Raw genomic sequence first — 25562 nt, 5'->3', positions numbered from 1 at the left:
TGGGGGGTGTTCTACAACGTGTGTAGAGATGAACCCATCCAGGACCAGGCTGTGTCTGTGGTTTCAGTCGTATGTTCTCAGTGATGAAGACAGAGACGCCACTGACTGACTCAATTCCCAATGAAAATTATGATGGAAGAGCGGGGAATCGGCCGAGACCCGTATGTGACGTTACACCTAACAATCCTAAGTTTGTGGCAGCGTCAGTGAGTCAAGACCCAAACAGCTGGTGTCTGCTCCTGCATTAGGGCCCACCAACAACATGTATAGCTCCTCATATAAACCCATTCAGATCCAAAGATCTAAGTACACAGTCTGAGTTTGGCTAACACCTCAGATACCTTGAGGGACTGACATGGAAACCGTGAGGAGCTCAACCTGATGACCCGAGTTTGAGCGTTAATTTAACACGTCATCCCATCTGATTAGACCCTTTCTGCGGTCAAGCTGATGAACTCTCCACTTCCCAGAGTATGAACCATCTCTAGCACCTCTTCACGCACAGGATGCTCGTCATCCTCACTGATACAGGCCTTCACCACATTCGGGTCAGCCTCTGATGCTCACTGAGTTGGGCGGAAGTTCTCAGACCACTGCTCGGCCCAGTGAGACTTGGGTTAACATCCCCGGACACAGGACTGAAAAGAGCCACGGGCTCATAAAGGGAAGAGCCTGGAAGCGGCCAGAACGGCTCATAATAACCCCCCCCATACAAAGCGCCTCCCGTCCCTGTGGCCCGGCGGTCCGCCGTCTGAGACGTTTGTGGAGTTTACTTTTGTTCCTCAGGTGTTTCCAGGTAACAGGTATCAGTGTTAAACTGATAAAAGTGGCCTTTTACCGTAGTTACAGGGTTAACCGCACGGCTGTCCGGCAGGTCCCGAGTTTAACCACAGGACAAGTCGGACAAACGGACAGAAATGTAAACATTCACGCGACACAGTGCGTTATAACGGGGTAATAAGCCCCCCAGCCAGGTTCGCAGCGCCCAGGACACGGTGTGACTTTCGCCGCTCCCCGGCTTCGCCAAGCCCGCGTTACCCTCCCAGACAGCCGCCCAGCGAACTTACCGCCGCGGAAAGAGACGAACCGGACAGCATTTCGGAAACAACGTCCTCAGCGCCTCCTCGAAAAGCGGTAAAGACAAAAAAAGAAGTTTTAAAAAGTTTCACTGGTCACCAAACTTCAGCTCGGGGATGAGGTCATCGGGGTAAAAATAACGCGATGGCGTCACTCGAAACCAGCCAGTCCCACCGCGAGTGAAGGGAAAGGCCTTGAAGACACGAGACCAGCGGAGACCTCCTCGACGAGAACCTCGCGTCGGTTTTCATGGAAGAGCTTCTTTAACTCGCGCTGTATCGCCGCGGGCTGGAAACGCGGCGCGTCCGCGGGATCTGGACTAAAGTAGCTCCGAAGTTGCGCTCGCTGTGCTCGACGGGCCCATTGGCCAGCCTGGGTTTAAAGCTGGAGGCGGGGCTTCAGCGCCTGGTGCCGTCAGTCAGCAGCACTGAGCCGCTGTGCGGTCTTTCTTAAAGGGGAATTCCACCAGATCTGAAATTTCGGTATAATTCACTCACCTACACGCGCCGGCCACTTTATTAGGTACACCTGTTCAGTTGTTCAACACAAATAGCTGATCAGCCAATCACGCGGCCGCAGCTCACTGCATTCAGGCCTGTAGAGGTGGTCAAGACGACCTGCTGATACCTAATAAAGTGACCGGTGAGTGTAGATGGACACAAAGATAAAGGTCTGATGTGAAATGACTGGTTATAGATCTTGGCCGCCTTTGTTGGTTTTGTTTCCACAGTGGAAGTGACAGGAACCAGGGGTCGCGGTGTGTAGTTCAACACCACGAGCGAATCTACGTGATATTTCTATATCTGATATTGCTGTATGTATTATTTAGGGACTATTTTGCCTGACAACCGCATGCATGTATCCCAAAAGCAACGTCTGACATCAGACAGCGCATAACGTAATGACTTTCTGTGAGGGGTCGTTTAAAGGCATCAGATGTCTGGTTCCTACCACCACCACTGTCCACAATTCTGACCACTCTGAATGATTTTGCTTACATCTCTGCTATTTCAATATATTTCAAAACATTTGCAGAATTCGCTTTTGAGGTAGTAGTTACATCAATAGTGGAGAGAAAATGAATAATTAATGTTATTAATAGTATAAGAAGCAGAAGTATTGTGATTTTATTAGTAGTAAATGAATGGAGAGGAAGAACTGCTATAATTGTCGCTTGCTAAATTGGAATAAATGGGATTAATGACAAAAAAATTGGAATTATAATTATTCATATAATCATTTCACTTTATTTAATCTATTATACTGTCATAACAGATATTCTTTATCTTTTCTATAATATTATTACTATACATATATTAACTAAAATAATGACTGTCTATAGAGACTGCTGTGGTGAAGGCCTGCATTGGTTATGAAAATGATCAAAATAATATTTACAACCAATACACCAACACAGGGCTGACAGAAGTCTCTATGGTAATGAAAGATCAGATAGTCTACTGTCTGCAGCCCTCACTATCAAAGAGCTCAGAGCAAACCTCACGCTGAGCTGAGCCTCATGTCCCTCATGACACACAGGCTTTGATATCAGAAAAAATCATATGTCGCTTAAAGGAAAATCGATATAAGAGCAGCCGTGAGAGGAATGTTCGTGAAACTGTGCCTCCTGCTGTCTCTGTCTGTGGCTCTATTCTTCAGCAGGCCTTTGTGTGACGGGTTTAAGATGGTCATATGGTCAAGTTATAGATTTCTAGTCCCTAAATGCGTCTTAAATCGGTCTTATGTACTTTGGATTTGCCACCATGCTGACTTTCCATTAGTGCATTTGGCAGATGCTCTTTTTTAGAGTGACTCACAGTACAGTGGTGCGTGCGGGTGGCGTTAGGACTCTTATTAGTACGGCATGGCGTGCTTGCCCAGGTGTGGAATCAAACCCTGTGTTCAGCATAAAGGGCAGCAGTACTCCCCACTGCGCTACACCACCTGCTTATTTCTCTTCTTCCTCTTTGCCTTCATAATAATTTTGGTCTTCTTTGTCATTGTGTTCGGACTGGGTGTCTCATATATATTGTAAATATACACTCGCCGGCCACTTTATTAGGTACCTGTTCTGTTGCTTGTTAACACAAACAGCTGATCAGCCAATCACACGGCCGCAGCTCACTGCATTCAGGCCTGTAGAGGTGGTCAAGACGACTTGCTGAAGTGCAGGCCGAGCATCAGAACGGGGAAGAAAGGGGATTTAAGGGGCTTTGAACGTGGCGTGGTTGTTGGTGCCAGACGGGCTGGTCTGAGTATTTCAGAAACTGCTGATCTGCTGGGATTTTCACGCTCAACCATCTCTAGGGTTTACAGAGAACGGTCCGAAAAAGAGGAAACATCCAGTGAGCGGTCAGTTGTGTGGACGAAAATGCCTTGTTGATGTGAGAGGTCAGAGGAGAACGGGCAGACTGGTTCCAGATGATAGAAAGGCAACAGGAACTCAAATAACCAACCAACATCTCTGAGGAACGTTTCCAACACCTTGTTGAAAGTCTGACATGAAGAATTAAAGCAGTTCTGAAGGAAAAAGGGGGTCCAGCCTTTTACTAGCAAGGGGTACCTAATAAAGTGGCCGGTGAGTGTATATGTACACAAAGCCAAAGCCAGATAAAAGTCTGATGTGAAATGACTGATTATAGATCTTGGCCACCTTTGGCTGGGTTTTGTTTCCAGTGAGTATAAAAAGAAGGTGTACTGTCAGTTTGTACGTAGAACAAAATCCCATTCTGCCAGCTGTTTATTGGTGCCCACACACCAGGTGTTTGCATCCCTTATTACACTGCACACAATGTCTGGTTTAATCTGGAGATGCAATACACACACACACACACACACACACACACACTTCATCCAAACGTAGTGGCAGTGGGAGGTTGGAGGTGAACGTGTGCATTTAATTTTTAAACTAAATAGAAGAAGAACCATAAACTCAAATTACCACAGCCAGATATAATCAGATTTATGCACAGAGTTATTATTTAGCTGGGTGATTACAGTTTACCGGCTACACCGGTCAAAACCTCTTTTTGCACAGATTGTGCAGATTCAGTTCAGTTCAAATGATGTGCTTTATTTAATAAAACATGTTGTTTTCTTTTGGTTTGAATGGCGTCTGAAGTCGTCCTAGTTTGATGTCAGCATTGTATGGAAACACAGTTAAAAACACATCCCAAATAAACGCCTTACATTGGCCACAGCATATCAACGTACAGTAGTGACCTGCCATAGGTTCTGTAACACTGCTGTAATCACAGTTACAAATGGAATAAACATTTCCTTCTTAAATAACATCTTCTTCACAGACTTGGTCCCTTAAGAGCGACTGTGACGTTGCCGGTGTCGACTGAGCAGCTATAGATACTGAGCGGTGTAAGAAGGCCTGAGACAAAACACAGTGGGTTTTCATATTGGAGCAATTAATGTGCTTGGATAACTCAGACTATTCAATCCGAGTGAAAGGCCAGAATCGCTGTAATTGTCAGGGGACATTAGGCACAGCTGAGAACACAGACTGGCCTCGGCGGGTAAAGAGTGTGATATACCGTGGAGTGTGGAAACTTAATTAGGAGACGGAACTTTTATCTTTGGGCTGAATGAACAGCGAAACAACACTGCGTGCCCAGGCAACTTTACATACACAACTGTTTCTCTTGGCTCTCTAAACTAAAACAAAAATTATACAAATAGGCAGTTAAAGAAAATTACAGGTCATGTTTAAATTGGATTTCGACTGCAGCGAAGACATTTTTACTGTTTGAGAGTATAAGCGGTAAATAGCATGGCTTTTTGCATTAGCCTGTTGAGTTAGCTTTTGCAGACAACTCCTAATATCCCATCTGAACTTAACATAAGTATGAAATAGTTTTAAAAGTCTATTTCAATATGCATTATCCATGAGCTGTATGGTAAGGACAACAGACTGAACACTCATAGTGAAATGACATGTTTTAGTGAAAGTGAGAATAAGCGAGCACATCATGGTAACCAACTCAAATATGTAGTTTTATTATTATTATTATTATTTGCTGAGTTGAGTACATTGAAAAAAACAACAACATAACGTTCAATGCAATTTCAGTTGAAAAGTCATCTTATATTTTTTTTATTTTTATTGTGAGACGTGAATAAAACTGTCAAAATATTCTTCATAAATCACACGACAACTGCAGTTAGGAACAATTTCGTGTATATACTCCAAACTGTGTTAAGGCAGTCAGTTAATTAATAAAATATTTTTTATGCTTCATAATAAAATGTAAACACAAAAATCCCCTGCAGCGACCTGTGGTTGCAGAAACACTCATACATGCTTTACGATTTGCTTTCCAGCCTTAAAAGAAATAAAGCGGTTTTTATTTTGCTCTTTTTTCCCTCAGACTTCGCTCAAACTACACGACCATGCACAAAAACTCCAAGTCCCAGCATGCACTGAGCGCAGAAGGCGTTGCTCACTGATGAAAACAAGAAGTCTGCGGGCGGAAGCGACGCTAAAAACACTGGCCGGACTGAAAGGGTCCCTCCGAGTTCAGAACCGGGCTTTTCGGACATTCACACGCCTGTGCGGACACTGACCGGGTTAAACGGCTGAAGGTGCGCGCGGGGAAGTGTCCAGGAGGCCGGTTAGCAGTCGAGCTCGCTGGGTAGGTGTCTGGCTGCCCAGGCGTGGGTCAGTCATCCAAAATGGATGACAGCAAGGTAAGCGAAACTAACTTCAGCTGGCTTACATTTCTGGAAACGCCTCGGGTCTGGGTCCTCGTAGCGAGCCTTGGTTTGTGTTGTTGGTATTATTGGTTAGCCAGCGTCTGGTATCGCTGGACACCCGCCTGGTCTGCTCGGACCTGGCTGAACTGAAGGTGCTGGAACTTTCTCCATGTGAGCGGCGAAGGAGCCCCGTGATCCCGTTTCACGCCGGGTTGAGTTCCCCGCTCCCGTGTGAGACTCGCAGCCTCGTTAGGCTCAGCTTTGGTGGCTGGTTCCCTGAGTGTCAGCGAGGATAAACTCGGGGAGCTGGTTAAAGTGGTCGCTCTAAAACGCGAGCACATCTTACTGCCATGGTTTGGTTTGACTGCTGTGATGACCTGCATGACGTGTGGCTTCTCCTTCACAGATGGTTGGTGGAAAAGTCAAGAAACCAGGGAAACGCGGCCGAAAACCTGCCAAGATTGACCTGAAGGCCAAGTTGGAGCGGAGCAGACAGAGTGCCCGGGAGTGTCGAGCCAGGAAGAAGCTGCGCTACCAATACCTGGAGGAGCTGGTGTCCAGCAAGGAGAGAGCCATCTGTGCTCTGAGAGAGGAGCTGGAGATGGTTGGTGGCGCGTTCTTGATGTTCTTGCTTGCGCGCTGCATTAATGTGTCCAAATAATATCCGGTTCCCATTTAAGTGCTTTACTGCAGCCGTGTGACCGGGTTAGTGTAAAAAGCACATCAGCGTGTATTCGTTTCTGTTTCACTCGTGCTTTTCCCATTTCTCCTGGAGAGAATTGACAAGCTTGGCTTGGAGATCACTCCAACCTCGCGTGTCCTTCGTTCCGTCCTCCAGAGTTTCGCTGTTCATCTTTTCACCTGCTGACATATTTACACAGATAAACAAAACCCATTCTGTTCATACTCGTGTTGAACGTGGTGCAGATCTGTCTTTGACCACCTTCGGATGTGGTTGTAGGGATCCGGTTGTAATCCGATCACAGTCGGTTCTGGGTGAGTTTACACCTGGCGTTTCATGTGGTCAAGCGAAATAGGAATGTGGTCCGAACGCTGAAATCGCGTGTTGCAAGGTGTAAACAGCCTGTGTGTTTTAAGAGATTCTCTCAGCAGCCTTTGAAGCCTAAATGTCAAAGCAAAGGCAGAGGCTTTAAATGATCCACATGTCTTTGAAATATGTAACTCTTGGCAGAGTGATCTTATTTGAATCCTCTCTCTTCTTTTAATCCTCTAGTACAAGCAGTGGTGCACTGCCATGGACCAGGGGAAAATCCCATCAGAAATAAAGGCTCTCTTAACCGGAGACGATCAGAAAACCCCTCAAAGCACCAGCACCAAAACGCCCAAAAACGGCAAGTACAGCTCAACTGGGATCAGCCAGAATAAGTCAGCTTAAAGTCAGATGCCTGTTTTAACACGTTCTCTGTATCATGGAGAAAACAGCAGAGTAGATGAACCGTATAGAGCTGATGTGTTAGTCACTATATGAAGGTACAGTGCAACAGCCACATACCATCAATACAGTCTGGCTCTGTTCGTCTGTGTGGTCTGGAGAAGATACAGTATGTAACACTATGTCTCTTAATATGAAAGTATGCAGTATTGTCTTTGTAATGCCCGTTGTTTGGACCCATGCTTACTTAGAGGATTTCCAGTTATTTCCATCAGTTATCTCCCGTGTAGAACCAGGTGATGTAGACTTCGTTCAGGTGAAGAAAATTAAAGCAAGTGTTCAGTTCTCCTGGAGTCCAAATTAAATGTCGAAGTTGTGGGTACATGGCAGCCAACATGTGCAATAAATCACAAATGCCAGAAATCCTTCTAAGAAAACAAAGGAAACAGACATACTCACCTTGGGTGTTGTCCGAATAATTTAGCTTTGCTCTAAGCACTTTAAAAAAAAAATTAAAAATTTGCATAGCACTGGTTAAAGCTCTTATTTTTTTCTTTATTTTTTAAGAAATGACACAAAGTAATTGGTCTATTTTTGAATATATTTATTTCCTTAACTAAAACAGAAAGCACTTTTTATTTGTCCTTAACTTGTTTAGTGGTCCAACTGGCATTTTTGATGAGAAATGGCTTTTGCTTTGCTTGGTTACATTTTAAAGGAAATTATACTTGCAGTATCAAAACGTTCCTTTGTGACCCGGTCATCGTCCTCCACTTTCTCACCATAAGAAGATGATATTGTGGTTATACCACACTGACGATTTCAGTTATGCGTTTTATTCCTGAAGTGTCTGTTCTTTGTGTTTGAACTTTGGATTAACAATCATGTATTTTGTTTTTGTCAGATGTTTGATTTTTTTTATTTTTTTTTTTCCATTTAGAATGATGTTGAATGTATTTATGGTTCTTATCCATATTGTTGAATCTATCAATCAGTGAACTATTTGAAAACAAGTGAAATGAACAAACTGTAAACGCTATTTATTTCCCTTTAGTTCGGATCCTGCACGCCGGTGTAGAGAGTGCACTAAGACAAACTCTTTATCTGCCTATTCCTGGTGTAATCCAGATTTGTAGCATGTCCAGCAAATTAAGTAGAAATGCAAAAGCATGTTCATGGTACTTAAAAAAGCATGGCAGATTAAATTGGTTCATAACTTTCTCTTCTTAAAACTATAAATGGGAGTGAAGGGGTCAGAATTAAATTTAGAATTTAAATCAACTGCACTCACTAGTGTTGCGTGCAAAATCAGGCCTCTGATCAGATGCAAAACAAAAGGAATCTTAATGACCGGATCAATCATTTGGTGTCCAAACAAACACAAGATATATGTTTGTACATGTTTTGTTGCCCATTTTCATACCTGTCCACTTCCAATGTTGTGACATTATTTAGCACAGAAATGTATATTTTTATATTTATATCTAAAGTCGTGTACAGATATGTTGGAGGATGCTGAAAACATTTGTACATGAAACTAAAATAACATACACGTGCAACTGCTTTGTTACCATAAAGCCTGTTCAGTAAGAACTAAAGCCGGTTTGTGTACGTGTTTCTTTTCACTACTGACTTTGTCACTCTGTTCATCATGAAGCCAAGGATGGGTCAGTTGCTCTGGGTAGTGTAATCATTTTTACACTAACATTAGATTGTTTGGGGTGAAGACGTCAGAATTCATATTCATCATTTTGTTTCTGCTCAACAGCAGTTTAGTGTTGGTCTCACATGTGGCCTCTATATGAACAGCGAGTTGCCAGTTTATTGAGTACTTTATTCTTAGAAATAAAGGTGCTGAAAAGGGGTCTTTGCCTGGTGTCGTAGGAGCACCAATTTTGGTTCTCTAAAGAACCTTTGTTCATGGGTGGACCTTTTAGAGAACCATTTCTGTAAAAGATGTTTGTGAGTGCAGAGGATTTTAAAGAACCTCTACATTATTATTATTATTATTATTATTATTATTATTATTATTATTATAACCTTGAAATTGCTGAAGAACGTCTACATTATGTGCAGGTTCTTCATGACTTTAAAAGCTCTTCTGGCTCATACATCTCACAAAAAATGGTTCTTTAGGGAAGTAAAGTGGTTCTACTGTGGCATTGCTCAAAGAAAACCTTTTATGCTGCCTCACTTAATCTGGTACATCGACCTTATAGCCGCACTTTGTTGGGTTACTGACTTTAGCCCATCTGTGTCTGCGCAGGTGATCAGCCTCCCTCTTTCATTCCATCAGAGGACCACAGGCTTTTACTTGTGTGGTGGTTTATTCTCAGCACAGCGGTGACACAGACATGGTAGCGGCAAGTTGGTCTGTAAACCTCAAAGCTTTGTTGAGAATAGTCCATCAGCCAGAAATAGCTGTCCAGCAGTTTTTCTGTGGTCAAAAAAGTCAGCACTGATGAAGGGAAAGCAAAGCAAACACAAACTGCACAGAGACGCATCCGCTGTAGTCTCTAAATGTACGACTGTCTAATAAAGTGGTTACGTGTACAGTTCATAAAGAAGGCAGCGATGCCGCTGTACCTGCTTCGCTTGTAGCAGTACCACTCGTCACTCATATTACTGCTGTGATGAGAATTCTGTGTCACCCAAATAACATCTGGTCAGCGGTAGTCCTGTGGTTTTATTTTCTATTGATGGATGACCGAGAGGGTGGGTGACGACACCCTTTACTGACTACAGTCATTATTATATACTTACAGACTCGGCTGTCTGTTAAAATGGCTAGTGTAGTTGCAAAATAAGTTTACCTAGTAAACCGCTGTCTTCGTGTACGTTAGATGCTTGGCAGATGTTGTTAAATTAGGTCCACTTATAATGTCATGATTAATTTTTACCTGACCGCTTTCAATCTCATTTATTCATTAAAATAAACAGGCTGGTTTTGATACTGTGCCTTTAGGACCGATGTAAATGCACATTCCTGAAACATTCCTTATATCTTGGAGCTTATATTATGGGGTTGGTTGGTGTAGTGGGTAACACCTCAGCCTTCTGCGCTGTAGACTGGGGTTCAGTCCCCACCTGGGTCAGGGCCCTACACTAAACCAATAAGAGTCCTTGGGCAAGACTCCTAACACCACCTTCACCTACCTGTGTAAAATGATCAAACCGTAAGTCGCTCTGGATCAGAGCGTCAGCCGAATGCCGTAAATGTAAATGTATTTTACCATGAATGGGTGAATCTGACTGTCCTGTGGTTAAAACAGCCTTTTCTGCAGCCTAGTTTTTCCTATATGGACTGTGGTATGTAAACCATGGTAGGTCTTCAAACTGTACAACATTAAAGTGAATTAGTTGTTATATAAATAAATAAATAAATAAATCAGAAAAATGCCATCTGTCATACATATGATCTTACGAGAAGGTCTTTACCATAATATTCCAGTGATGTAGAAACTGACCCTGGAGTAGATGTACGACCAATTTCTTTATTCAGTGCTCACTGTTTAAAGTGAAGTCTTGCAAACACACTTGTGGACGAGATGTTTCATACAGAAAGTAACACTTCGTGGTACTAAATGAGATTATCACAGTAGCAGTAGAGTCACGAAAACGCCCACCCTCTGTTGGAGTGCAGCCAATCAACATTCATGAATTCTTATGTGACCTAGACTTTGGCCAGTCACAACAGCTCTTGCAGTCTAAAGCAGAACTTGGGGTTAGAGCAGATCCAGACTGCATGTACATAGAAACAGACATTGGCTCTTTGTCCATTTCTCTCAAAAACAGAGGTCACTCCAACATGACATTGTTTGCATCATGGGATAGCATGTATGATCACAAGAAACAGAACCCAAGCAGATGACATTACAGACAGAAACAACACGAATGCTTATTCCAGGGACATATTAGCTCCGATAGACAACCAGCTGCTGAACGTCGAATCAGGGCTGAAGGGAAAGAAATGGCTGGACGCATTGAGCAGGTTTTGGACAAATGTTTCTTACTGTCATTTCCTGCTTCTGTTCACTCAGTCGTATGACTACAGTACATGTAGTACTGCATAACGTATGTTGTTATTGATGCTAGGCTTGTTCCACAATGTCACAGTTGTGAACCTGAGTTAGCATCCTGCATTGTGCACTTGAAACCGTTTTGGCTGACGTTTACAATAAAATGTCACCGCTGATGTTTGCCATTCCAGTTTATACAAATGTGTTCGGCGGATTGACGCTTATAGGCCATGCCAGCTTTTTCTCTTTTGCTTCTCGGTCAAATGTGTCATAGACAGAATCTTTGATCAGAGTCTTTGCAGGCACTGGCAAGTCCACCACCCCCACATAGTTTTTTTTGGCTATCCGTGAACTGGCAGTGATGGTGTACGCGTTGCTTCGGTAGCACTTCATTGATGACATGCAGAATGTCTCCCTCATGCCTCGTCTAAAGTTGGCGTTGTACACCGAGTACAGCGTGGGTTTCGAAGCTGTGGAGCTGAATGACATCCAGGCGATTGCCACAAAGAAGAGAGCCCCCTGCCTGCTTGGACCAGCCGACTCCTTAGGGTGCCATAGCTGGGCTACATAGAATGGCATCCAGGTGAGGAGGAACACAGTGTTGAGCATCAGGAACATCTTGATGGTTTTCACTTTAGTCCTGGGGACAATGTTCATGGTCCTGCGCACTGTGCGTCCATCTGCGCTGATCCTCCAGATGTATCGCACCACTCTCTGGTAGAAGGACAGAATGAGCAGTGCTGGTACCAGGAACCCGAGCAAGAGGTGGACCAGAGCGTAGGCCAGACCATCCCAAGAGTCTGGAATGAAAAAGTCACAGTGCCTTTCTGCTGTTGATGAGGATGAGCCATAGAAGAAGAGGCATGGGGAGACAAAGGCCGCATCGAAGAGCCAAGAAACCAGGATCATGCGTTTAGCCTTCTCCCGGGACACTTTGAAACTCAAGGGGTACACGATTGTATAGAAGCGGTCCACACAGATCGAGAGCAGCACATATACCTGCACTCCAGGGCACAAGTGCTGGATATAACGCACTGCCTTGCAGGCCGCCATGCTCAGAGGCCAGTGTCCAGAAGAGACCTGGAGCAGAATGAAAGGAGCGCAGCCTAGGCTCAGCAATAGGTCTGCGCAAGCCATAGATACCACAAAGTAATTTGTGGTGGACTGAGTCCTGCGGCTGCGGTGGATGACTAAACACACCAGGGCATTCCCCAGGACAGAGATCAGCCAGAGCACTCCAAAGATCAGCCCAAGAACGGCCACCTCTGTTGGGGTAAACTCATAGGAGGCCAGTGTACTGTTAGACTGAAAAGGGAAAGATGATGTATCAAAATTGCAGATTGGTGTCGGAAAGCCGTCCAGGTGCATTGAAGAGTTGTCCTTCTCTGTATTGTTCTGCATCAGGAACGAGAGGAGCGTGGAGTGCCGGGAGGGCTTCACAGCTCCCATTGGCAGAGCGTACATCATATCTGTAGCTGTGTCAAGTGAAATCTAGAATATGAACAAAACAGAAACACCATGAGTAAAAACTTTCTCTGTCAAAACACAAAGCAAGGCATATTTGTAGAACCTAGTCACAAGCAAGCGTTTCTCCCTGTTCACATGTATGTAGAGTGAGTACAGCAACGTAATTGCCCTTTTCATAGATAGTCCTCCAATTCAAGGAACCAAAGTCAAGGGACAAAGATAAATTTAATTACCATATTTCTAAACAGGTTCTGGTGGAAAGGGGTCTTGGTCATCTTCTCATATTCTCATAGCTGTCATCTATGTCATCTATGGTTTTTGACAGCAATCAAACAAATATTTCTGTACCATAAAAGTATTTTTTTTCATCATACGTGTTTTTTGATTACTAATCTACAAGATACTAATCTACAAGTCACAGAATTGGCATCTACATGATTTTAAACACCCTCTTGATGCCCGAGTCCTGGGCTAAAGAACAGCCTCCACGCGAGGGGGTTAGTTTTACCCCAGTGTAACAGTGTAATTAAGCCTCCCTAAGTTATTTTTTTAGAATCTGTAGAAACATACTACAGCTATCATGCAAATAAAATATTTTAGTTAACTATAATGTGCTTTTATGTGCCGTTCAGCTTTGTGGTCAGAAAAAAAATGCCATTGTTTGGCACAGCCTCTTTTCACTAAACATGATTCATATGTTTTTACGTATTCAGACAGGAAAGTTTGTCTGGATCAAATGAAGTTCAATTTTATTGTATTAGTTGTGTTTAAATCAATTTATCTTGATTTAGCCCTTCAGTCTGTTACACTTAACCTGTGGAGTACGCTGTAACATTTGCACTCACTGCTTCCGGCTGAACAGCAGGTCCTGAAGATACAGCTTACATATTTTGTCTTTAGCAGAAATGTGCAAGTTGCTTTTAATCTTGGTAAAAAATAAAAAAAAATTATTTAGTAAAAAGCAAAATGTGTTACACTCTGTCCTGCGTGGCCGAAAATTCTTAGCAATCAGTGATGGCTGCTTAAACTCTGTGACCCATATAGACAACACCGAATGCCTGATACGCTCCCTGGTGACAAGGAATTTCAGTTCCTGCTTGTTTTGGATAATGTGAATAATAATAATAATAATAATAACAAAAATAATAATTCTCTATTTTCATATAGCACTTTATCAAATATTGTTATATATATATATATGTATATATATATATATATATATATATATATATATATATATATATATATATATATATATACATCTACACTCACCGGCCACTTTATTAGGTACCCCTTGCTAGTAAAAGGTTGGACCCCCTTTTTCCTTCAGAACTGTCTTAATTCTTCATGGCAGACTTTCAACAAGGTGTTGGAAACGTTCCTCAGAGATTCTGGTTGGTTATTTGAGTTCCTGTTGCCTTTCTATCATCTGGAACCAGTCTGGCCATTCTCCTCTGACCTCTCACATCAACAAGGCATTTTCGTCCACACAAGTGACCGCTCACTGGATATTTCCTCTTTTTCGGACCGTTCTCTGTGAACCCTAGAGATGGTTGAGTGTGAAAATCCCAGCAGATCAGCAGTTTCTGAAATACTCAGACCAGCCCGTCTGGCACCAACAACCACGCCACGTTCAAAGCCCCTTAAATCCCCTTTCTTCCCCGTTCTGATGCTCGGTCTGCACTTCAGCAAGTCGTCTTGACCACCTCTACAGGCCTGAATGCAGTGAGCTGTGGCCGTGTGATTGGCTGATTAGCTATTTGTGTTAACAAGCAACCAATAAAGTGATATGTATAATGAACCTAATAAAGTGGCCAGTGATTGAATATATATATATATATATATATATATATATATATATATATATATACATTGCTCAAAAAAATAAAGGGAACACTTAAACAACACAATGTAACTCCAACTAAATCAAACTCCTGTGAAATCAAACTGTCCACTTAGGAAGCAACACTGACCATCAGTTTCACAGCTGTTGTGCAAATGGAACAGACAACAGGTGGAAATTACTGGTGATTAGCAAGACACACTCAATAAAGGAGTGGTTCTGCAGGTGGGACCACAGACCACTTCTCAGTACCTTTCTGCTTTCTGGCTGATGTTTTGGTCACTTTTGAATGTTGGTGGTCTTTCACACTCGTGGTAGCAGGAGACGGACTCTACAACCCACACAAGTGGCTCAGGTAGTGCAGCTCATCCAGGATGGCACATCAATGCGAGCTGTGGCAAGAAGGTTTGCTGTGTCTGTCAGCGTAGTGTCCAGAGGCTGGAGGCGCTACCAGGAGACAGGCCAGTACACCAGGAGACGTGGAGGAGGCTGTAGGAGGGCAACAACCCAGCAGCAGGACCACTACCTCCACCTTAGTGCAAGGAGGAACAGGAGGAGCTGCCAGAGCCCTGCAGAATGACCTCCAGCAGGCCACAGATGTGCATGTGTCTGCACAAACGGTCAGAAACCGACTCCATGAGGATGGTATGAGGGCCCGACGTCCACAGATGGGGGTTGTGCTCACAGCCCAACACCGTGCAGGACGCTTGGCATTTGCCAGAGAACACCAGGATTGGCAAATTGGCCACTGGCGCCCTGTGATCTTCACAGATGAAAGCAGGTTCACACTGAGCACATGTGACAGACGTGACAGAGTCTGGAGACGCCGTGGAGAGCGATCTGCTGCCTGCAACATCCTTCAGCATGACCGGTTTGGCAGTGGGTCAGTAATGGTGTGGGGTGGCATTTCTTTGGAGGGCCGCACAGCCCTCCATGTGCTCGCCAGAGGTTGCACCACAGACTGTCCAGGAGTTGGCGGATGCTTTAGTCCAGGTCGGGGAGGAGATCCCTCAGGAGACCATCCGCCACCTCATCAGGAGCTGCCCAGGCGTTGTAGGGAGGTCATACAGGCACGTGGAGGCCGGACACAACACCGAGCCTCATTTTGACTTGTTTTAAGGACGTCACATCAAAGTTGGATCAGCCTGTCGTGTGTTTTTCCACTTTAATTCTGTGTGTGACTCCAAATCCAGGCCTCCACTGGTTAATAAGTTTGATTTCCATTGATGATTTTTGTGATTTTGTTGTCAGCACATTCAACTTTGTACAAAACAAAGACTTCAATGAGAATATTTCATTCATTTGATCTAGGATGTGTTATTGGAGCGTTCCCTTTATTTTTTTGAGCAGTATATATATATATATATATATATATATATATATATATATATATATATGTATGTATGTATAATGTATATATATCTTTAAGCATATGTCCCTAAGTTCTAAAGGGGCTAAAGAGACTCCGGGTACAAGTCAGACACTCTCTCTTGCCTCCTGTAAACATGCTTATTCACGTCCTACAGTGGAACTGCAGTGGAACTCTCGAGTCAGATTTTCCAGTATAAAGAAATCAGCTTTCTAGTGAACCTTGAAGGAAGGAGGAACTTCTGAAAAACTACACCTGCTTTGGGGTGAAGTTTTGGGGCAGGGGCTATCTGGCTAACAGGGTAGGACCTGCAAGCCTCACAGCAGTGTGTCTTCAAATCATCGCTACAGTGAAGAAAATGGATTATACAAATGACCTGTCAGGTGAGTGAGGTTGGCGTGTTTTGTCTGGCTGATAGGAAGAGAACCGTGTCTTTATAAGCGCCACGGTGTCTTTACAATTATTTTCTTCGTGTTTTTTTCCGGGCAGAGGTAAGACTTGGTCTAACACTAGTTCGGATAAATGTATTAGATTAGTGGCTAGGCCAGCAGCCAGGATCGGCTAGCACACCAGGAATTCCCAGTGATTGGTGTTGAGAGATGTTTTTGCTTAATGCGTGACACGTATTGTAGTGAGAGAACAATAAGGAACAGAAATATGAAAACTATATAAAACTGTGACTTCTGACACACAGATGAGGTGGGGGATTTAATGCTGCGCTACAGAATACATAACGAAAAGCACACAGAGCTCAGGTGAAGACCACTTCATTCTCCTTCAGGATGTATCTGACAAATGTAAAGCTTTTGCTTCACCCCTGATTTATTTCTAATTAGCCTTATGAAAGCTGGCATTACTGCCTCTGACACATGTTTGGCTCTCATCAACAACAACAGGATCCAGATGCAAATGAAACATCTAGAATTAATTCTAGACCCTGTGTTGGTTCTCGTGTGCAGGACCACTACTAATACTGCACTGCACAGCTGGCCAAGTGAGCAGACAATTATGTTTGGCCCCATAAAAATAAGGACTATGCATAAAAAGGGCTGATTTAGATTGAAATGTTTTCCTTTGATGTTCATTCTTTGGATATCCACAAATGTTATCTGTAGTTTGCTTTAAAATGTTTTTTTAATTTACTTTGACAGTACATGTTTATATCTTAAGTCACAGAACCTTGCATTGTTCATGCACTGTAGACTAAATAAAGTCCTGTCTGTTAGTATTGGCAGCATTTTCCCTGAAGGGACAGGACAAAATATGTTTCCATGGCAATGAAATCCAGCCTGTATTCCTGCACGAGGAACCACACAGCGTCAGCCTTTTGTGTCCACGTTTCCTCACACTTGTCACTCTCCCACTGAGGCTTTGTCCTAGAAATCAGCTGCAGCAGAGCTGTGGTCAGGACGAGGTCCACAGATATTTTAGCTAATTAAGATTTTCCTGTCTCAGCTGGTTGCAGCACCTACTCATGTGGCTGATACGGGAATAAAAATGACAGGAGAAATTGTTTAATGAAGTCGTGCTCGCACACTCTGGTAATGACCTCTGGGAGACGCAGCAGACGCTTGCCTTTGTGCGTGTAATAAAGCCGTGGAGATGCTGTCAGCACAATTAAGTGGTGAATTCCTGCTGAGCAATTTTGTTGTCTAGAAAGTTGAGGTATATTAACAGAGTCGAGAAAGCTGTGCAGGAGTAGCCCTGGATAAAATGACCATTTCTCAACATGGAACAAAAGGCAGTAAGGGTCCACATTTATTGACCGGCCGTTTGTGCTCGTCTTTCTATGGTGAGGCAACTGATCACTAGCACCACCTTTCTGTACAGATAGAGTTGGATACTACTCCTGAACGGCAAGAACATTTGCTTAAACGTTCCAGTCTGCTTCTTCCACACTTATTTTAGCATTTATAAGCCATTACAGTGATTTCTTAATAGTAAATTTCAGGGCCAAATGGATAATGGATAAATGGAAAAATGGATAAAGACGTTTTGGACATACTGAACTCGTTTTTTCAGGAGATATTTCTGAGGAGATTAAATATAATCTGCTTACATAAGGGGGTTCAACAAATGACTAAAGGATCTAGAGAATATGGGACTCCTAACAACCATGCAAGGCCTGGTAGACCATTAAACCTGTCACCATCAGATCAACAGTAAAGCTTTTCAGAGTAAATTAGACCTCACTTCTGCTTCAGATCTGAACAAATCCACACACTATGAGAAGACAACTCAGTGCTATGGGTCTGAAAGGATGTGTAAAAAAGCTGTCACTGAGAAAAGAGAATGGAAAAGAAAAACATTTACAAATCAAACAAAGAAGCTGCTGGTGGTCTCAGAACTGGACTGGCCGTCCCAGTGCCCTGACCTCAATATCACTGAATGAGTTTGGGATTATTTGCTTTGTGAGGAGCAGAAATCGCAACAAAACTTCTAAGACTGAACTTTGGAGGAGAATTTCCCTGCAGATTTCACTGAAGAGAACTAAAGCTGTAATAACGGCAGTGGTTGAACACCTAAATACTGAAAAATATACATTACATCATTGAGGATTCTTATAGTTGTCTGTTCAATATGTTTCCTAAAAGAATAACTTGTCCTTATTGGACATTTTGACTGGAAATAAAACTGAAAACTGAAGGGCGGTCTCTGACTTGCACTATTAAAATCCCGACAGATACACTGATTCCTTTAACTGATCCCGTTTGTTGTCTTCTTGTCAAGGGATTGTTTCACCACCCCAGAGTCCATATGCATAAACAGTTAAGTAAATACAAATCAAATCAAATCGAATTTATTTGTGTAGCACTTTTTACAACGGATGGTGTCGCAAAGCAGCTTCACAGAATTCCAGAAAAGACAGAGTTTTAACAAGAGTGTAAAAGATTTATCTTGTACTCACCTAAAATTATGAACACAGTTCAGTCCATAATTCAATTTCCATATTACAAGTCAAGCCATCTATCGCATCCCCTTCTTTGCTCTTTCAGGAACATCTAGCACCTGCTTTGCTGTCTTCTCACCTTCTGTGCTACAGTCCTGACTTTTCTCTCTTTATTCTATTAAGTGCCTTTGAGGGATGCATGACGAAGATCAACGTCTACTAAAGGGTTATTTCCCTCCGGGTCTGCCGTGTTCACGTTCCACATAGACTGATGTGCTTATCTCAGTGCCATGTTTACACTGGTGGCCTCTCTGCTCTACTCCCTTGGCAACCTTTCTCAGGTCTCCCAGCACGCCACATATTAGCAGCTCTCAGAGGAGCCCGATGCAGCAGGCATTAGCCTAGCACCACTGATGTGCCGGAGTTTAATGGCCTAGTTTTGCTCTGCATGGTTTATGCAGACAGAGCTGGCTGAGTGTGAACACAGGCCTCCTGGGGCTTCCGGCACGTTTTAGGGTTTTAGTTGATGAGAGCAGTAGGAGCGTACATGACACTAAAGAAAACAGCTCTTCAATTGGCTACGTTCTGAGCAAAAATGGTTCTAATTAAGATTCTATGATGCGCAACAACAGCGGAACCCTTTTTTTGGCACTCTATAAAACTATAAAGTGTTTTTCAAAGAATCACTCATTTTGCATCGTAGAAATCAAGACACCTAAACCCCAACTGCTCCGCAGGTGCCGTGGATAGGGCTGCCCACCGCTCCGGGCAAGTGTGCTCGCTGCCCCCTAGTGTGTGTGTTCACTAGTGTGCATGTCTGTGTGTGTTTCACTGCACAGTTAAATGCAGAGGTCTAATTCCACAGTGTGCAGACACAGTGTTAGAAATAAAGGTACCATTCATGTACATGGTTCATTCATCAAGGTCCAAACAATGTAAGTGCACCCTCAAAGCTACAACAGAGGTTTTAAGGTCCAACTGTGTACCTTAAATAAGTTTTTCCCAGTGGAAGAGTAGATCTTTATCTCTTTTTATAAACTCATTTTTAAAACAGAGCAATAAAGTAAAAAGCCTGGAGGCGAGGCGGGGGTGTGGAGTCAGTACAGCTTGGAAAATATCATTTAACTGGATTATGGTTCAGTTACATTCCCTGACTAAAGGTACTGAGATGTACCCCTGAGGGCACCACCCCAGTGACAAAAAGAGAACTGCCCCAGTGACCGTGTCATACCTTTTTTTCTGAGAGTTGGTAAAATGGTTCTAAATTCTAAAAGAAATCAAGTATTTCATGGGCTGGAGGTCAGGGAACCAGCCTCCTGACCGGAAGGTCTCCGCTTCGATCCCCAGAGCCGACAGTCCATGGCTGAGGTATCCTTGAGCAAGACACTTGACCCCCAACTGCTCCCTGGGTGCTGCGGATTGGGCTGCCCACAGCTCTGGGCAAGTGTGCTCACTGCCCCCTAGTGTGTGTGTGTTCACTAGTGTGTATGTGGTGTTTCACTTCATGGATGGGTTAAATGCGGAGGTGGAATTTCCCCCTTTGTGGGACTAACAAGGGTCACTTAATCTTTTAATAATTGCAAAGACCATTCATGCATTCATTTTGGGTTATTGTGGTTTTACATGTAACCTTTACTAGAGAACCATACAAGGACTATTTTTGAGGGTGTACTGTCCACACGTGCTGAGAATGGTTTCCAATATTTTCATGTACATATCTTCCAATGTTCATACATAAACATGTGTAAATTATAGGAAGTGGTTCCAGATCTTCTGTGAATTCGGTGAAGCTGCTTTGTGTGCTACAAGTAAATTTGCTTTGCTTTGATTTACTTTGATTTGATTTGACTTGATTTGACTTGATTTGACTTGATTTGATTTGTATAAATATAACATTTCATCACTGTCTGAACAAAAGGCGAAAAGGCATGGGTGCATTTCTCCTGGTCGTGAAATTTACACACAATGGGCCTCGTTCACCGATGAAGACATTCCCCGGTGTTTTGTCCTCTGGGGTTTGTTATTAGGTGAGAACAGAATCTACGCACGCTCAAGAGCACTAAGATGTGAGCATCTTTGCTGTTTAAGAACACGCCGTGAATCTCATGTAGCCTTTATCTTAGGACCTTTCTGAAGAACACATTAAAGAAAACACGTAATGAGATGTTGGTGAATGAGGCTCAATTGGAAGAGCAGCAGGTGCTATGAAATTATAATATGAAGGAAAAAACAGAAATAGAGACGTGGTACCCAGGCAGCCCAGCATCATCTAAACATTACGCTCCTCTGGGGTCCAGCGAGGACATCGCCAAACATCCGACTGAACTATGAGTCAAATATAATAGCGCACACACCAGCTGCCTGATTCACACCTATTTTAACCAGACACTCATATGATTCTGATGTCATACTATTTATTTATTTATTTACACATTTATTTATGTGCAGTTCTGTTCAGATTTTTTGTGTTTATTTATTTTTAAATCTACTTTACAGTCTGGATGTTGTGGATTACACTGGCAGAGTCAATCCTACACTCTCAAAAAAGGGTTCTTGAAGGGTTCTTTAGTAAAGGGAAAGGTTCTATTTCATGCTTTGAATGGTAAAAAGGTTCTTCTCATGGACTCAGCGTGTGCTGTATGCGGTTCTGTGTAGTTCCAAAAAACGATTCTTCTGTTGTTGACAATACCAAACTGTCTACGGAGCTATAAAAAGCCATGGCTCTAGATACAGCCGTTCTCTTCATTAAAGAACCCTCTAAGAGTGGATGAGAACATCTTGCCTGCTCAGTAATAAACGGATGCTGACTGATGAGATTCAGCTCAGCACTTCCTCCGTCGTTATCAGGGTAAACAGCAGGACTGTAAATGGTCTGATTTGTTGTGCGTGACTCCTGACCGCTGACGGACGCTCAGAGCTGTGTGGCATCGCCCTGCTTCTCCTGCTGGATGTCGACAGGGTGGCACAAGCGCGGCGAAAAGGCGCGCAGACCGTTTTCTTGTTGTCTGAGACTAAAATATGATCATATCATAATAATATGAAGCAAACTGCCTTTACGCACCTCAGCTCGAGGAAAAAGCCCCGTCGTTTTCCTCCTCGCGCCGTCTCGAAAGGCCCCTCACTGCCACGGAGTCTTCGCGCAGCTCTCTCTCCTCCTTCTGCTCCACCATTCTCGAGATGAGCTCTCGCTCGTAGCCGCGGCACGTCGACGATGGCGAGGTCGTGCCGGTCGATCAGCCTCGGTTCGTCGACTGTGAGAGGACGCAACTACGCGGTGAAGGACACCGAGCTGATTTTCCGGAGGAATCGCAGTGCGCGGTCAGTCGGAGGACGAGGACGCGCCGTTCAGCACCGCGGACAGCGCTCCGCACGACGCGCCTCTGGGAGACAGTGAGGGTGGCAGCACTGAGCCAGCCAGTCTCCACATGCCCGTTTACAGCACCACTAAACCTGCTGTCCTGCAGACAGCCTGGCAGGTCACTCAGTCATTCAGCCCGCTGTCAGTAGCGATGACCGCTGAATATTCAGCCACCGGCCACTTCATTACGTCCACCTCCTGTTTTACCCTCATTGTCCATTTAATCCGCTCCACTTATCCCACAGGAGCGCTCTGTAGTTCTACAGTTACAGACTGTAGTCCATCTGTTTCTCTGCATGGTTTGTCAGCCCCCTTTCACTTTGTTCTTCAATGATCAGGACCACTGAAGAATCAAAGAGATGTTACAGGTGGTGGGTCATTCTCAGCACTGCAGTAACACTGACGTGGTGGTGGTGTGTTAGTGTGTGTTGTGCTGGTGCGAGTGGATCAGACACAGCAGTGCTGCTGGAGTTTTTAAACACTGTGTCCACTCACTGTCCACTCTATTAGACACTCCTACCTCATCGGTCCACCTTGTAGATGTAAAGTCAGAGACGACAGCTCATCTGCTGCTGCACAGTTTGTGTTGGTCATCCTCTAGTCCTTCATCAGTGGTCACAGGATGCTGCCCACAGGACGCTGTCCACAGGATGCTGTCGGCTGGGTATTTTTGGCTGGTGGACTATTCTCAGTCCAGCAGTGACACTGAGGGGTTTAAAACTCCTGCTGCGTCTGATCCACTCAGACCAGCGCAACACACACTAACACACCACCACCACGTCAGTGTTACTGCAGTGCTGAGAACGACCCACCACCCAAACAGTACCTGCTCTGACCACCGAAGACCTGGTTTCTTTTCTTTTTTCCGTTACATTCAGTATCACAGTTTTAAATAAACTCTTATTCTTTATTGATGTTGCTCTTGTTGATATCGTTTTCCTATCCAGTGTCAAGCAGAGGAGGATGGCTTCCCCTTTTGAGTCTTGGTATCTCTCAAGGTTTCTTCCTTTTGCTCTGTTTGTCTTTGCCACCATTGCGTCTGGTGCCACTCATATGGGGCTTAGACCTGGATTTTCTGTAGGCTGCTTTGTGACAGTGTTTGTTGTGAAAAGCACTCCATGAGTGAGTCTTGACTTTATTTGGCGCGTGAGAAGACTTGACCTATGAGGCTATTTATCTGGTCAGTATGTGTTTCTTTATTCAGTGTGTTCCTTTAATCCCAACCTCTCCTTAAAGACTTTCCAGTATTATATTTCATACCACCTGGTTTGCCTGCTCGATACTTTGTTATGCTAAGTTAAGTGCTGCTGATGCAGTTGAACAAATCTCTGCGATGGCTGGAGGTGTCCACAAGACCTTTGGCCTTTAAACTACCTCACAAGATATCAGAAGATTTGGAGTTTCAAACTGTCTCAGAGTGCTGCCGTGTCTGTGTGTCCTTCTGGTTCTCTCCTGTTAGTTAAGCTGTCATAGTCAGATCTGCCGGAGTCGTTAGCCACACTCTGGAAATGTCCACATTCCCTGTTTTACGTACAAACAGACAGAATAAAACTAATTCCCTCTCCCTGCCTTTTTTCCGAGTATACAACCGCCCACATGTCCGGCCGGACACTGAAGGACGACTGACTGTCGAGCCCTCCTGCTGCCCACTTCAGACCAGCTGCCCACGCCCAGCTACCACCACCTGCCCTGGACTAGCTGCCCACCCTACACTGATGTTCTTATGGACTCCCAGCTATTCCTACTACTAACACTACTGCTATTAATATTAGTAGTATAATAACTCTGTAGGTAGTCTGACCAGAGGAGGACGGGTCCCCCCTGGTGAGTCTGGTTCCTCCCAAGGTTTCTTCCTCAGCTCTGAGGGAGGTTCTCCTTGCCACTGTTGCCACCTGGCTTGCTCACCTGGGGTTTTACATTCATGTTAAAACTCTGTCTTTACTGGAATTCTGTGAAGCTGCTTTGTGACAACATCAGTTTTAAAAAGCGCTACAAATAAATTTGATTTGATTTGGTGTTCTTATAAGCAAAAGCCAGGTGAAGCTATATTTACCAAGATAACTGCTTTCAAAGCAAAGTGATTAGGAGACGTTTTGCACAGTGTTGGTCAAAACGACTGACTGTACCCTCTGCCTCCACCATGTCCAACAATAAAAATGGACCACCACAGGACCACCGCAGGACCACCACTAGCCAGATATTATTGGTAGATTGTTCTCAGCACAGCACTGGCACCAACATATTAGTAGCATGTTAGTGTGTGCTGTACTGTTTAGCTAGGTTTTATAGCACAGTTCATTAAAAGGGAATTCCACCAATTTTTCAAACATCTGAATAACTGAATTGTTAAGATGTAGAGTCAGAATTATTCTCAGTGATGGAGATGGAAACTGGACATCTCAAGAAGACACCTTGCAGGAAGTTATTACATGAAATGGTTAGGAAACATGCTGCCTGATGCCTGAGACCTGAGATTTACAATGCTCTGTTTTGTTTTTACAATGCTTTGGGTCTAAAATGGTTTTTAAATCCATTCATGATGGAGAAGTACATGCAGGGCATTGCATTTGGATTTACCACTGTTTTACCATGACCAACATTATATGAAGAAACTCAGAAGGCATCTGTAGGTTCACTGTTTATTTTGGACCACTGACCAGTGGGACCAGAAGGGTTAGATAATGGTTAATATGAACTGTGCATGGTAAAAAATCAGCTACAGTTTCTAACTGTTCACCTGCAGCTCATACTAACAAATTAGCTGTGTCTAATAAAGTGGCCAGTCAGTGAGTGCTGTGTTCAAAAACCCCACCAGCCAACACGTCCTCTGTTGAGCTGCGTCCTGTGGCGGTCTCGTTCCATCAGAGGAGGGCTGATACAGTAACCGTGCATTCATAATTTGCTCCTACATTATTGGTGTTCCTTATAAAATGGCTAATGAGTGTAGTGGTAAGGTCAGTGTACCTAATAAACTGGAAATTTACTGCATTCTCACCTCAGCATCTCCAGATGAAACCTGCTTTTGAGCTGTCTGTCATCTGAGCAGTCAATCAGTCTTCATTACACATTTGCCACAGATGGCCGGCTTCAGTCTTGATGGCACAGGTGCAGAGGATGAGGCAGAGTATAGATTTCCGGTGGTCCAGGAATAGCACAGCATCAAGTCAAGTTGAAAACCTTCAGATCACTTATCTGTGTAATTCAAGGTGCTGGCAAATACGTCATCATCCCGACTGTCTACTGAATGTACACACTCCAATTACAGAACAGCGAACAGTGATGCTGGTGTTTGATTTGCTGCATGTCAGGACCAAGTTAGTGGCCTGAGGAGAGAGCTGGGATTGCTTTGTTTACACTGTCACTGATTGTGACACCAGATGATGATCAGAGGTGGACGAAGTTCACAAACCATGTACTGGAGTGAAAGCAGAGACCCCCAAGG

At 43.8% G+C, this 25562-nt stretch overlaps 3 protein-coding genes across 5 annotated transcripts in view; 1 reads left to right on the top strand and 2 right to left on the bottom strand.

The window, feature by feature from the left end:
• The window catches only part of dusp16 (dual specificity phosphatase 16), a 28851-nt gene extending 27396 nt beyond the window's left edge, over positions 1–1455 (bottom strand). For both annotated transcript variants that reach the window (XM_037542796.1, XM_017723001.2), the window contains exon 1: positions 1068–1455. The gene's annotated coding sequence lies outside the window, so the exon portion shown is untranslated. The remainder of the gene's footprint in view (positions 1–1067) is intronic.
• A 4061-nt stretch (positions 1456–5516) lies between these two features.
• On the top strand, positions 5517–8772 carry crebl2 (cAMP responsive element binding protein-like 2). 2 transcript variants are annotated; one of them, XM_017723000.2, is made up of 3 exons: positions 5517–5720; positions 6188–6385; positions 7016–8772. In XM_017723000.2, the coding sequence occupies exons 2-3, from the start codon at positions 6188–6190 to the stop codon at positions 7175–7177; spliced, it is 360 nt and encodes a 119-aa protein (XP_017578489.1). In that variant the 5' UTR covers positions 5517–5720; the 3' UTR covers positions 7178–8772. The 2 variants fall into 2 exon arrangements, with proteins under 2 accessions (XP_017578489.1, XP_017578488.1); XM_017722999.2 differs by having other exon boundaries at positions 5520–5775.
• A 1876-nt stretch (positions 8773–10648) lies between these two features.
• Positions 10649–22444, bottom strand: gpr19 (G protein-coupled receptor 19). The gene is made up of 2 exons (XM_017722979.2): positions 21824–22444; positions 10649–12684 (listed from the first exon to the last, which is right to left on the bottom strand). The coding sequence occupies exon 2, from the start codon at positions 12658–12660 to the stop codon at positions 11386–11388; it is 1275 nt and encodes a 424-aa protein (XP_017578468.1). The 5' UTR covers positions 12661–12684; positions 21824–22444; the 3' UTR covers positions 10649–11385.
• Positions 22445–25562: the final 3118 nt, after the last annotated feature.

The sequence above is a fragment of the Pygocentrus nattereri genome, chromosome 11 (assembly GCF_015220715.1).
Source record: "Pygocentrus nattereri isolate fPygNat1 chromosome 11, fPygNat1.pri, whole genome shotgun sequence".
NCBI classification, from domain to species: domain Eukaryota; kingdom Metazoa; phylum Chordata; class Actinopteri; order Characiformes; family Serrasalmidae; genus Pygocentrus; species Pygocentrus nattereri.
The sequence above is the reverse complement of the archived record's forward strand: the minus strand, read 5'-3'. Positions and strand labels throughout refer to the sequence as shown.